The sequence below is a fragment of the Dipodomys ordii genome, unplaced genomic scaffold (genome assembly GCF_000151885.1).
Source record: "Dipodomys ordii isolate 6190 unplaced genomic scaffold, Dord_2.0 Scaffold58, whole genome shotgun sequence".
Lineage (NCBI taxonomy): Eukaryota > Metazoa > Chordata > Mammalia > Rodentia > Heteromyidae > Dipodomys > Dipodomys ordii.
The window spans coordinates 4,057,665-4,071,522 of NW_012267274.1; the positions used below are offsets into that span (position 1 = coordinate 4,057,665).

The window sequence follows — 13,858 nt, forward strand, 5'->3', positions numbered from 1 at the left end:
CAACCTCTGCTCAACAGCCCCAATTCCCAGGACACCACAGGGCACCTCAGGCCACAGTCCAAGAAATGGAGTGGCCACAGGGGGCGCTCAAGGTCACAGAGCAGGCTGAAGGGATCAGAAGCCCAGATTTCAACCTCAAGTCCTCCTCTGATTTGCTCTCTGGCCCTGGAGAAATTGCTTCTTTCTCATGATCTCCTTGTCTGTCAAGTGGTAATGAAAATGGTATCTGTATTTGCGGACAACAACTAGGCCTTGTAGCCCTTGGGATTATGCCAGCAAAAGTCACTTCCTGATAAGGTTGGGCAAAGAAGGTGGTCAAAACCCAAGGGCTCTCTGGAGACAGGCTGGTGGCAGGAGCCAGAGGACAGGAAGGCAAGCTGAGGAACAGGAGGAGACAGCCAATGCTTATCCAGGAAACAGGGTTACAAGGCCTGTGGAGAGTGCCTCCGGTTCTACAGCAGAGCCCAAGCAGACACTTCCAAAGCAGACATACCTCCAGTCGCTTCCCATCTTCATCATAGACAGACACTGTCACCTCCACGTTCTTCGCTGTCGTTTTGTTGCCTTTATCAAAATCTCCTTGCACTAATGTTACATAGATATCATTTCGAACATCACCTACGGGGTTGGGGGGAGAATTAAGCCTTTACTATCAATCCATTATTTCTAGTGAAACCACAAATTGTACAAGAATATTATAGCAGAATATTGTAAATAACTCCATTTGATGACTGCGAAGTATTTTCTTTTTTTTTTGGGGGGGGGGGTCTGGTCGTGGGCCTGAACTCTGGGCTTGGGTGCTGTCCCTCAGCTCTTCAGCTCAAGGCTAGCACTCTAGCACTAGAGCCACAGCACCACTTCTGGCTTTTTTTTTCTGCTTATGTGGTACTGAGGAATCGAACCCAGGGCCTCATGCATGCAAGGCACTCTACCACTGAGCCACCTTTTCGGCCCATCTGCGAAATATTTCCTACAAAACAATCTCAGCACTAAAGGCGTAACAAAAGCAATTTGAATCATCATCATTAGAAGACTTGCTGGAAAGAGAAAACATTTAAAAGCCAAAAATTTTCTCATTGTACTGCACAGGATTTTCTTCTCTGTGCCTCAGCAAGAAGCCAATGCCCAGAACATCCACAGTGCTACTGACGGAGACACGGAGACTGGGTCCCCATGAGCACCGATGGCATGGCAACCAACATTATCACCCTGTCTGATTCTGCTGGCTAAGGTCACCTGACTCCTTGGGAGCCACACCAGGCAACAGCATAGATCAACTGCAGTCTTCTTCTCCTTCTTCTTTTTTCCAGAGCTGAGGACAGAACCCAGGGCCGTGCACTTGCCAGGCAAGGGATCTTCCACTGAGCTAAATCCCCAACCCCAACTGCATTCTTCTAAATGCAGGATTCCAAAACGGAACTAAAAAGTGGATTAAGAGAACTGCAAGCCTAAGATGAGGAAGAAGAATGAGTCACAGGAAAAACTTTCTGCATGTTTTTATCATGGTATAACAAGTAGCTATGAGGATCCTGGATGAGAAAAGATAGCAAAACAGAGCTATGCTCTGTGTGTGTGTGTGTGTGTGTGTGTGTGTGTGTGTGTGTGTGTGTATGTGTGTGTACATTGGTGCATTGGTACTGTGTGTGTGTGCGTGTGTGTGTGTGCGTGCGTGTGTGTGTGTGTGTGTGTGTGTGTGTGTGTGTGTGTGTGTGTGTACATTGGTGCATTGGTACTGTGTGTGTGTGCGTGTGTGTGTGTGCTGTGTGTGTGTGTGTGTGTGTGTGTGTGTGTGTGTGTGTGTGTGTGTGTGTGTGTACATTGGTGCATTGCTACTGAAGCTTCAACTCAGGTCCTCATACTCTCACTTGACTTTTTCTCCTCAAGCCTGATGCTCTCTGTCACTTGAGCCACAGCTCCACTTCCAGCTTTCTGGAGATAAGAGTCTATCAATTTTCTTGCCTGGGTTGACTTCAAACCACGATCCTCAGATCTCAGCCTCCCAAGTCCTTAGGATTACAGGCGTGAGTCACCACAGCCTAGCCTAGGTCTGTGCATTGTAAAGTAAGATAGGCCTTTAATTGTGGTGGGAAAAATTAAAACAAATGAACTCAACTCTTCTTCCTACTGAGAATATGTGAGGCCCCCAGTAATGGTCCGACTGGGAAAACTTCACAAGCTTCGTTAGCAACATGATTTAGAGGAAGCATCATTGCCTGTGACTACTTCTCCACCTCCTGCCTGGTTTGGCCTCCTATGACCTGGCTCCTTCCTCTTTCTGGGTCCTCCACCTCCTCCGACTCCTACCTGCCCCCCAGCTGGTGCTGAACTGCTCCGCACAGACCATCAAGGTCCCTCAAGAGCAGCCAGGGACAATCTTGCACTGACTAGAGAGCCAGGGTTGTTCTTCAGGAAAACAAGCCTTTCTTTGTTTTCTTGTGTTTTCTTCTGCTTCTTTTTCCTTAACTGCTCCATTTTGGCTTTTAATGTATCCAACTATTAACTTAAGCTTCCATTTAAAAGTCATTATTGTAATAGTCCCAGTGGGTTCTCCCACAGCCACAGAGTGGCTGCTAGAAATCATGGCTCCAAGTGCAGTACTGTCCACAAGAGAAATCAGGGAGGATGTACCAGCTGGGGAGCAGGAGGCAAGGCTACCTGTCCAAGACCCACCACTCACCAGCTGGGTGACCTTGCACGGAGCATGACTAACTTCAGACTAAGATCTCTATCATAGCACAAAAAACAAAACAACAACAACAACAAAAACACAGTCATCTATTCAGAGGCAGCAGCAGCCTCTTAAAGACCAACCTGAGAAGTGACAGGGTCTGGGGGCAGCAATCGACTGGTTCTCTGGGGCCACCCCAGAAGATCCTATGTACAGAAGGTAAACCCAAGAGGTGGGCATCCCAAAAACCCTCAGTAAATGCCTCCTCCAGAGGCAGGGCTCCCATCTCAGGAGGAAGGAAGGGGAAACAGCTGAGGGTAGAGGCCAGCATCCGTCCCAGGTGACCCAGGTGCCGGGACCCTTCTGAAGGACTCTAGGATGACAGTGGGTGGAGGGGGAGGAGCAAACACAGTGCCGTGGCCAGCCCCACCACTGCGTGATGGAGATGGAAGAGCAGACAGGGCAACTGCCCAGGATAAGCCAGTCTAACTGCAGAAAGGGACTAAAAAACATTCCCGCTGCCTCCAGTACCCACACACTGGCCAGTGATAACTCAGCCAACAGCGAAGAGAGATAACTCACTCCAGCTACAAGCCCTCTCTAAGGAACCCCTTAGCACATGGAACTTCCCAGAACAGCAGTCAGCATGCTTTCCCCACAAGTCTGTCAACGGTAAAGAAAGCCTTCATCGGCATATACGGGAAGTTTCCTTGGCTTCCCTTTGGACATAAGGACATCCTAAGGCCCCCAAATAAATGCACATCATCGACTTCAGCTGAATTTGCTGCTCAAGTCCAACTGCACACAGAAAGTCCACAAATTAGTCCACTTCCATCAACAAGTCTGCATTAACTTCCTAATTACAAACCATCACAGGAGAGCAACAGCTGTCCCACAGCACCACTGGAGGCCAGCTGTCCTGCTTTCCCGGTACAGGTGAGCCGCGGTGCCATCCACTCTGATTTCCAATGCTTGCTGAAAGGACTTAGCAGACTTGGTCTTCAATAACCCAAAATGGTTCTGAGAGTCAAGAGCAGTGAAAAGCAGGAGACCTACAAATATGTGAGTTTCAGATGGACAATGACTCTTGGTACACATGAACAGGGGAGGCCTGCAAAAGGAGGCCGCACACGACTGCCCAGTATGGGATGGCCTGGCCCCATTTCCACTGCTCATTGCCCAGTGACTCTAGGCTGTGGTTGCATTTTGATGGGAATTAGCTCAATGTGAACTTGTAGGGGTCCAAGAACCTTATGTGGGTCAACTGTTCACACACCAAAAAGTATCATTCGGATACATAGGACAAATAGGATCATGATTCCAAGATCGGAGAACCAAGTCAGACTGTAAATGTGAATGTTATCGGGAAATCAGAAACGACTGTGAAATGTAAGAGAGGAATGTGAAAGAATCCCAAAATCATGTTACTCTGTCCAGACAAAAACCAGTGTATAAGCATTTAGACGTATTGTCTTCTAATCCTGCCCACACCCTGTGGTGGCATCATCTTGATTCACCTCCTTTCATCTACTGTGTCTGTGTCAACCACAAGACACCTGAGTCGGGCAGGGGCTAATTCTGTAAGATCCAGTGACCGACGTGCCCTCACCACACTGGGCACAGCCCCTGACCTCTAACTTAACTCACAGCCACACTGGGGCTTACCTGTCACAAGCCACAAGCCACGCCACACCCAAACCATCACCTGAAGCCCTGAAGCAGCCAGCCCTTACCAGGCATGATGATCTCTGGGAAGCCCGTCTTGCGAGCCACGGCAGTGGTCCTGTCCACCAGATGAGGAAACTCCTTCCGAATCTGATGTACATCTCCAGGAAGCAATTTCAATGTTACCCACAAACCTGGAAGGACAGAAGGCTCCTGGTCACATTGTTTCTTAAGACAGTTCTAGAAGTTTTCACAAAAGCAATTTTGGAAAAGGAACAACTTTGAATTCATGTTCAACACCAGAGCTGAAACATACAGCCAGAAGCCCAGGCAAAAGGCACCTGGTAAGGGAATGAGCTGCTGGGGTTAGCTGGGAAACAGACCTTACCCAGGAGGGAGCAACAGATAGAGGGGTCCACACACAGCGTCTGCACAGCCCTTTTTGAGCTGACAGACATTCAGGATGCATCAGAAGGTGGCGTTTATCTGGGATAGACAAAGAGACTGACATTCTCCTGAGTGCCCGGAAAGCAAAGGGCAGGGAGGAGTCAGCGGTGAACAGTTTTCTTCAAGAACACTGGGGGTCTCATGCTGACAAAGCACAGCACCCTGCCTAGGTGAGCAGCAGAACGTGGAGGGTTGTGCCAGAGACAACGCAGCCCGCAGAGCGAACCCCCCATGCTACATCAACAGAGCAGGCCTGCATGGTGAGACTCACTTCTTTCCTCCTAGTAAGGAAAAGAAGACATGGAAGACTTGCTCGATCAAGTGTGGTGAATGCAGTGACCCCAGGCCAGGAGGCCAGGGAGCAGAGGCCACAGGCTCTGTGGGTGGATTAGCATGTGCGCTCAGCCCTCAGGGGACGGGGACAAAGCACACGCCAGCAATGAATGCATCAAGGGCAGGAGACAAAGCCAGCACCCGGCGGAGCCAGCTGCATTCAAGCACAATGGCTCTGCTCGCGTGCAAAGAGTGCCAGTGTTGTCTGGCACGTGGCAGACAGGGCCGCGGGGCCTGGCCTGCTCCGCACAGCTCAGTGAACGTGTCACAGCATCTGTGCCAGGCTGTGTCTGCGTGTGCCTGCATACATCCGTGTGTTCGTGTGGCTTTGTATGTTACTGTGCGTGTCCCTATGTGCTTCTGTGTATGAACACAGGTGTGTCTACATATATGGCTGTATCTTTGTGTCTGCAGACATGTGCAGCTATTCACGTTCTGGATGCTTCCAAAGAGCAAGGGGCCTATCTCTCCTATTGCTTAGCTCAGCACCCTGCAGTCTGGAGAAGGAAAAATGAGATAAATATCCAAAGCCTTGTCCACCATGGCTTGTATTCTAAGTGGGCCTGGAAGCCGTTCCACGGGCACACACGGAGCCCCAGGCCAGCTGCCCGCTGGCTTCACCCCGGAGTCCAGCTTGCGGTCCTGGAACAGCTCCCATGGAGAATCTGTCCCCTTACAAAGATGAGCGTCACTCGTGATTGAGAAAAAAATCACTGATGACTCCTCATCCTGCGAGTTGGGGAAATCCCATCCTGCTATGAGGGAGCCTCCTAGCTTCTCCGAATTGCCTACGGAGTACCTACAATGTGCCAGGCCCTCCCTGCACACTGAATACACGGATGGGAGCTTGCTGCTCCCACACCAGACTTAGGATCATCATAGGCACCCCATGCTAACTCCCAGTCCCTCGGAGACATGCACACGTGGAAGCGCTGTCCTGAAGGGCACAGTGGGCTCATCCCCACCTACGCCCTCCTCTGAGCACACAAGGGCGGAGGTCTGCGGGCCACAAGAAAGGAAACTCCAGTGGCTGCATCGGGAGGCTGTCAGGAACCAGGACCCACCTGAGAGGAGGGGGGAGGTTCCAAGGAGGGCTTAGGAGCGAGGCCCAGGTCTGCCCGACACCACGTGGCAGCACGGGAGCAGTCAGTGGGAATGGACAGGGAGGGCCGTGCGGCAGCCCCAGGGGACTCTACACTCAACTGTGAGAAGGGTGGACAAGAATCCAACCTTCGGGTTAACATGCAGAACTGGAAGAAAGGCCGGGGAAGGAGGGAGACTCTCAGAGAGGGTTCCTATTGGAACGCACCAGGGCAGGGGAAAAGAAGAGGGTCCTGCAGTATGTATAAAAGCTCTCCTTCCCTCCACCCCCCCCTCCTCTTTCTCCTTCTCTCCTCCCCTCTCCCCCCTCTCCCCCTTTCTCTCTCCTCTCTCTCCCTCTCTCTCTCTCTATCTCTCTCTCTATGGTGTGAACCAAAGTTCACACCAGGAAGGAGAAGCCAGAGAAATGAGAGAAGGGCTGGAAGGGAGGCATCCATGCGGCCCAGGTGCCAGCTGCTCCCACAGGAAAGGGAGTTTGGAGCAGGCCAGGCACTGAGCACTCAGGATGCCACCCAAGCCTTAGCAGGAGCCACCTTGGTGCAGGGCAGGGTAGACAAGGTGAGAGAAGGAAAAGAGGCTCTCAGGATCTACACGTCAAGTGCTGGCCAAGAAAGCGAGAGCGCCTCAGCACGCCAAGCGTCCCTCACGAGCTCCATTGTCTCGCCCAGACAAGGGGGCGCCTTTCTAGTTCACACACAGCAGCAGCTGAGTGGAGGTCTGGCCACGGCCTCCCAGTCTCCCGGCTCTGCGTAGTTGTTAATAACTGAAAATCCTGTCCTCTCTTTCCTGACAAAGACCAGCTCACTCAAATATCTGCATTCTTTAACTGGAATATTAGTGACAGCATCCATTGTGCTACAACACAATTTAAATATAGAGACTAAATTTTCTTGATGACAATGAGTTTAAAACATTCTCCTCACAGGAGAAAATGAGACCAATTTTCTCCAAAGAACCTAAGTAGGTTTCTAGGTGACATCCGCTTAGCTAGAACATCTAAAAACAAAAAGGCTGGGTGTTCATGACATCACAAACACGGAAGGGGCCACAGGGCTGCGGGCTCACGGCCCCGTCGATACCCATGTACCTGCAGCTCACAAGTGAGAATAATTTGGATCAAATATAAAAGACTTAAGACTGAGGGATGGATTCCCAGCACTGAAAACTAAATGAAGAGGCACACATCGCAGCAAGGTAACCAGTGGGTACAAACCTAGACTAGGAATAGGCCAAGGTTTGGGGCAAATGCAGACAGATAGGCAGCAGGTAGAAAGGCAGAGTACTTCCTCCCTCTCTTCAGCCCAGGTGTTCGCCAATGGCCAAGCAAGCATTGGCACAGCTGACTAGTGAGGACGGGAAAGCTGGAGCCCCAGGGAAGCCTGCAACCCGCCCCCAGTAATTGCAACCCAAACTCCAGGGTCCTATCTTCCATCGCCTCCTGTGGAATGGCCTGGATTCTGCTCCAGCAGGAGCCATGAACTAAGGTTCAGGATGGAGGCAGAACTGGTTAGGGATGTTGCCCAGGGCACTGTGAGTCAGTGACCGGAAACTACTCCCCCTTCCCAGGAGTCCAAGGCACCAGCTGGGTACCGGTGTCATCATGCTCCAGAGCATAGCTGTGCCTCTGACAGAGGCAGACTTCTGTCCTCCCCTGGGGGTAGTGTCCTGCTGGCCTAACACAGTCCCCTTCTGCTTGTTTATAAACCCACGTTCGCCAAAATGCTGAGAACACTGCAAGAACAACCTATATCCATGCAGTGCGGGGGGGGGGGGGGGGGGGGGGGGGTTTTTCGGGGGGGGGGGGGGGGGGGGGGGCGGGGAGTGTCTGTTCCAGGGCTGAGGGGCCGGCTAGGGCCCTGGCTCACTGGCTCTCAGCCTGGAGAATGGCACCAATATAAACTCAGACCTGAGGCTACCAGGTAGCCAGGAAGGGCTGAATTTAGAAGAGGACGGGGCCCGTGTAGGTTTACATGTGTTCTCTGATCGACCGCATCCCAGGGACTCAGTGCTTAGATGGCTATTCTGCCATTGCTGGCCTAGGAAGGGGGTGGTTTATACCAGCTAAGGGTCCCTACAGAGCCCTTAGAGGGCCCATTGTCCAGAATATTCTTCCAACTCAATTAGTACTCTCCTGAGGACAAAGCGGAAATGGATGGAGAGGCGGTTTGAGGAAAGCCTGGGGACTGGGATCGGGGGCTGGTAAGTGGGTTTTCCTAGACCTCATAAGCCAGGCTAGCATCAAAGCTTTGAAGCTGACTCCCCTTAGTTGGGCAGGAGGGGGCCTCCATAATCAGTTGTTTTCTGGCAGCCTCCTGGCCAGCCCCATGCCAGGCCTGGGGTGAATGATCCATTAGTTCTGCCTGTGGAAGGTCAGTTGCTGAGAACTTGTCAGTGTGGGATTGAAAACAATGAAGGTGTCAGATTGGGAGGGGAGGGGAGAAAGCCTGTGCATGACAGAACGGCAGAGAAGCCACCTTCCTGAGAGACAGCGGGGCGGTGATTAGCACACCTCCCGGGTGAGGACAAACAGGGAGAGGCACATGCTGGGGATCGGATGGGAAAAGCCATGGCTGCAGAGTGAGCAGGGGACGGGAGCAGGCAAGCTACAAACGGCCAGGAAAAAAGGAGCCTCACATAAGCTGTCTGGAGCTGTAGAATGGTCCCTTGGAACAGGGCACAAACCATGTCTCATCTGCCCAAAAGACACTTCCTGTAGGATCCCAAGCTGCTATACCCCACTCTGTCCCTTTCACCAGGAAGCCCGGGGGGGGGGGGGTGGCGCGTCACCCTGGTCCCTAATAGCAGTTAGTTCTATCCCAGAGGGGTAACGAGAGAGAAAGGGAGAACTGGTAGGTGGCAGATATAGCATATGGCAGATAACATGTGGCCCACCACCTTCCCATAGTGCCTCAGGCTCTTCCTCAAATGTTTCTTCTTCCCATAATGCTGAGTTCCCTCACAAATGCCTCTTCCCATAATGCCCTGGGCGTCCGCTCAACCAGTAGAGAGAGTCATGATGTCCTGTCAAATGCACAAGCCAGCAACTGACCAGCACAAAGCCCTGGGAGGAGGTTTGAGAGGAGACCATACTGTAATGGCAGCCTGCCCCCAGAACTCCACTGGACTCATCCTTGGGCCCCTCTCCAGATGAGTGGAGAGTCTCACTACTTCCTTTGAAGGCTTTCTTTTCACTTTGACATAAACTTATTGTTTATTTTTTTAAAAGGTAAGGAGAGGAGAGGAGAGGACTGAGGAAGACGGCTCAGCTCTGGGGTCTTCCCAGAGATCCAATCGTGTCTTGTTCAGTCTGCAGCTCTCCCTGCAGCCCAAGCTGCCTCTCAGTAACCCTTACAAAGGCAATCAGTGAGGAAGCCACACTTGCTGTCCACAGGGGACCACTGTGACACACCGTCCCCACAGTGGCTGCCACTCACATCCAACTGAAAGTCCAGCCAGCCAGCCAGCACCCCCCCCAGGTTCATGTGCGTGCATGCACACACGCGCGCGCACACACACACACACACACACACACACACGTGTGCGCGTGCACAGCACAGTACGTACCCTGCCCCTTGTGGTTGACTTCTTTGGCAGCGATCACTTTGTTTATAACAGTCTGAAGGAAGTCATTCTCCCCTGCCACCCTGGGTGAAAAACGGGATGACATGTTGAGCGGCTTGTGTCGAATGGCTTCATCCAACGCGAGCCTGGAGGGCACGGGACAACCAAGACCACAGGAGACAAAGGGCACAGAGACCCAGGGGTCACAGTAACAGGGGGACACAGGGGAGCATCGCCGCGAGTGCGAGAGCGTCGTCATGAGTCAACGCACGACAGAGGGCAGGATAGGTAACAAGAGAAACAGGGAAAAGCATCGATCAGGAAAATGAGAGACGTCAGGCCGTCGGGGTCCCCCACTCCCAGGAACTGGGCCTCTACTCCCTTTGCTACTGGAAGGGGTGGTCGGGAAGTATGGTGGCTCAACTGTGTCTTATTCCAAGGCACGGTTATGGTCATTTCTCCCCCATCGGTAGTCCTGAACAAGCAGAGGACAAGGGGCAGGTTCTGAAGACCCCTACTCATCACCTAAAACCACCTCTGAAACTCAACAGCTGGGGGAAGTTTGGAGCTTTGCCCTCTAGGTCTGTGAGGCTTTTGAAGGACACGTGTGGGAGGGGCCGCCATGGTGGGGACGCTGAAGCCAGGACACCAACTGGGGTGCAAACCCGCACGGTTGTCAGCACCCCCGAGCCAGGAGCCTCCTCAGATGTTGGCTGCGTAAGTGACCGACTCCAACCAGGCCACACGTGCCAAGAGACACGGCATGTGGTGCCATGGCTCACAAAAGGGGAAAAGAAGAAATACCCATGGTGCACGTTAAGTTGAAAATGAATTCTGGACACAAGGGCAGAGATAACCATTGCATCACTCAAGGGAACTGAGGGCTGTACTTCACCCACTTAAAGACAGAGACAGAGACAGAGAGAAATAGAGATGCGCTGAGCTTTGGTTCCTAAAACAAGCCCTATGGGATAATACATCAGTTTTAATGGAGCAAAAATGGTTTCATTAGGCCGACATCTCCCAAGAATGGCTCTGTGGCTTAGGCTGCCATTAGAAATGCGCTGCTCTCTGTGCTTCCAACACTGAAAACATCAATCTGCGTAGGAGTCACAGCTTACGTAAGTGATGAGTGTGTAACATTTTTTAAAGGGGACGATCACCAAAAGATAGAAAGACACAAAGGAGATCCCAAAGACCTTATGCCAGGACTCATAGAAACCATATATCTAAACTGGTAACTTCCTTACCTAAAGCTTTGGGTGATTGTTTATTATTTTCCCCTTGAGTTTTCATGGAGAGAAAACAACAGATAAAGTCAACTTAATGGCACATTGGGGCAGAAACCTTGAAGTCTAATATGTAATATAGCATTAGGAACAGCTTTGGTTCTTACGGACAAGAAACAATAAAGTACGATCATTTTACAAGGATGTATTTTATTTATTACCTCCATGTCTGCCCATGTTCCAAAACGATGTTCCCTTTATTGGCTGAAGAAGCTTCCAGAACCTGCAGAACTGTGTTCCTTTTCCTAACTACCTTCACTGGGTACAATTCCAACACAACATCACCCACCACAGTGTTCCAGTGATGGAGACGGGTTGTGGGTGCTTTGTCCAGCGCTGTAGCCACCTACACCATGGGGAACTGAGCACTTCTGGGGTCGTGGAAGAGCTAAGTTGTTTATCCTGTTCAATTTGAGTTGATGTAAATAACTACATGGGATAGTGGTTAACATACTGGATAAACAAAAACAAGTCGAAAGCTATCAACAGCCTTTGTCTCCTGTTTTGTGTGGTTATATCTGCATACATATATGTATACTTACATATATATAAATATATTAATATATATAACTCAACCCTGGCTTTAGGCTAGGTGATGCAGGGTTTAATGGTATTCTCTTGTCAAGAAATTGCAAAGTCTTCTACCGAGCTACACAGAAAGCCTAGGGCACTGCTGCCCACGTGAGCTGCCTGCAGAGCAAGCCCCGCGGTGCTCTCTACACACAGGTGGCGTCACACTCAGGCCTCGGGGGCAGTCACGAAGAAAGTGTGAAGGAAATGCCACATCCTCTTCCCTATACCTTCCAAAACAGGTGCTTCCGACACCAGCCTCCCGCAGCCCCTCCACCCCCTAAACAACGTAAACATTCTAAAATATCATGGTTTCAAGCCTGCAATCCTTTCAATAAAAACAAAAAGGAAGAGAAAGGCAAGAACACAGACCGCCATGACAGGCCACGTGGACAGGCCACGGCAGCCCGTGGAGTTTATCCCTCCAAACCCTCAGAGCAGGGAGAAGCCGCCTCTCTGCCATCGCCATCCGCTTCCTGAGGGAGCAGTGTTCCCGAGGCTGCCGAGGACCGGCACGCGGGCGGCCACACGTGCGCCAGTGACCAGGAAAAAACAGAAAACCCTCCAACATCCCCATGGGGTCTAGCTTCAAATCAAAGCATCGATTCCACAAATCTTCCCCCAGGGCTTTTCCTGAGTCTTTTGTCCTTTAAAGAAGACTATGGGTCAGAAGTAGACAAAGACTAAAAAATGACAAGCACGTATATGGTCCACTCTGAGTGAAAAACCACGACAGAAAAATTCCGCAGTGTAAATTAGAAGCTTTAAAGTATTATTTCTTGCTCTAACCAAAGAACTCATTATTTTGTTTGGTTTCTGCTCTCAAAGCGGCAAACCCTGTATGATGAATTTGAAAGCATTGTATTTTGAAAATGTGAATTACTGCTACGATAAATCAATTATGTACAGCAACATTTAAAGTTAGATCAGAATTGTAATTCTTGTTCTGAGACAGTAGGTAACTCAGTGAACACAGTGAAATCCACCCCCAGGACCAGGACTCTAACAGACACCAAAAAATTCTATGAGCTGTGGCAGTGACTAGCCAGATTTCTCATTAGGGTAATGAATCCCTCCTTGAGCTCCATGTAGAAACTTCATTACAAGGATGATTACAGGTAGAACTTCCACATTCATTCTATCTGGTTAGGACTTGGACCGCGCCATACTTACGGCTGGAAGGGAATGAAATGCTGTTTATCTTCATCGTCTACTTTTCCATTTATTATATCAGTTACATCCATCACTGGGAACAAGAAAAGAACAGAGGTGGGTTTTGCTTAAATGCCACAATCATACAAAGTCAACAAACAAACAAACAAAAGGAATTCAGGGTCCTCTTCTAGCCAACCACCGTGGGTTATATAGAGGAATTTTCTTCAAGTCTAAATGATTTCTCTATTTGAAGACAAACTCAGTCAACCGAGAACGCTGAGCCCCCATGGAGTTGGAGCTCCAGCCAGCATCACACCGAGAAAGTTCCTTTGCCATCCCTTAGCCACGACTCTGTGCTGTGAAACCCCACAGACAATCTTGGGAAGAAGAAAATATAATCCAGCCATGGCGCCTAAACCTGGGCATGTGTAACTGTACTGATCTCATTCACTTAAGCCTAACTAAGGTACACAGCCACGTGTCACAAGCAGCAACACTCCAATCAGAAGACACCAAGCAAGTAGCCCTAATTTACCAAGGACCCCTCTCCCCTGCCACCACACACAGGTGTCTGTAGAGGAATATGGGGGTGTCATTCAACGTTGGCCCTTGGTCACTTGCAGTGCATCTGAGGAATCTGAAGCTCACAGATAGGAATTGACAAATACCCCGAAGCCGCAGGGCTGAAGGGCCTCGGTGCCCAGCTCTGGATCACTAGGTTAGCTCAGGTGGGCGCTGCGGGGACTGGGCTCCCTAACATCCAGGAGAAACTCTTACATCCCTGATGGTATTCAGGTCCCCCCCCCCCAGCTACTTCCTACCTTCTGGACAAAACATCTTTTACCCTGGGCTATCACAAACGCAGCAAGAAAACCCAAGACTAGCTCCAAGAGAAGACTGGGCATGACCTCGGACTCTGTGTCTTTCCCAGCCCACCTCACCTGGCCCAAGTTCTTCCCCAGTGACAAGCACTGTGTACAGAAAATGTGGACGAATATCATTCCTGCACCACGACCCCTGTCCAAGGAGAGACCCCAAAAGAGGGCAAGCCCCTACAGGGCAAGACAGG

General features: G+C 50.7%; 1 protein-coding gene across 2 annotated transcripts in view; it reads right to left on the reverse strand.

Moving 5' to 3' along the window:
* Positions 1-13,858, reverse strand: part of Dock1 (dedicator of cytokinesis 1) — a 437,833-nt gene that overhangs the window by 354,724 nt on the left and 69,251 nt on the right. Inside the window, exons 11-14 of one of the 2 annotated variants that reach the window (XM_013021945.1) lie at positions 12,808-12,880; positions 9,779-9,858; positions 4,402-4,527; positions 494-618 (exon numbers count right to left, since the gene is read on the reverse strand). In XM_013021945.1, the coding sequence (XP_012877399.1) occupies positions 494-618; positions 4,402-4,527; positions 9,779-9,858; positions 12,808-12,880 (404 nt within the window). Of the gene's footprint in view, positions 1-493; positions 619-4,401; positions 4,528-9,778; positions 9,922-12,807; positions 12,881-13,858 lie in introns of both variants that reach the window. The other variant, XM_013021944.1, reaches the window with a different exon arrangement.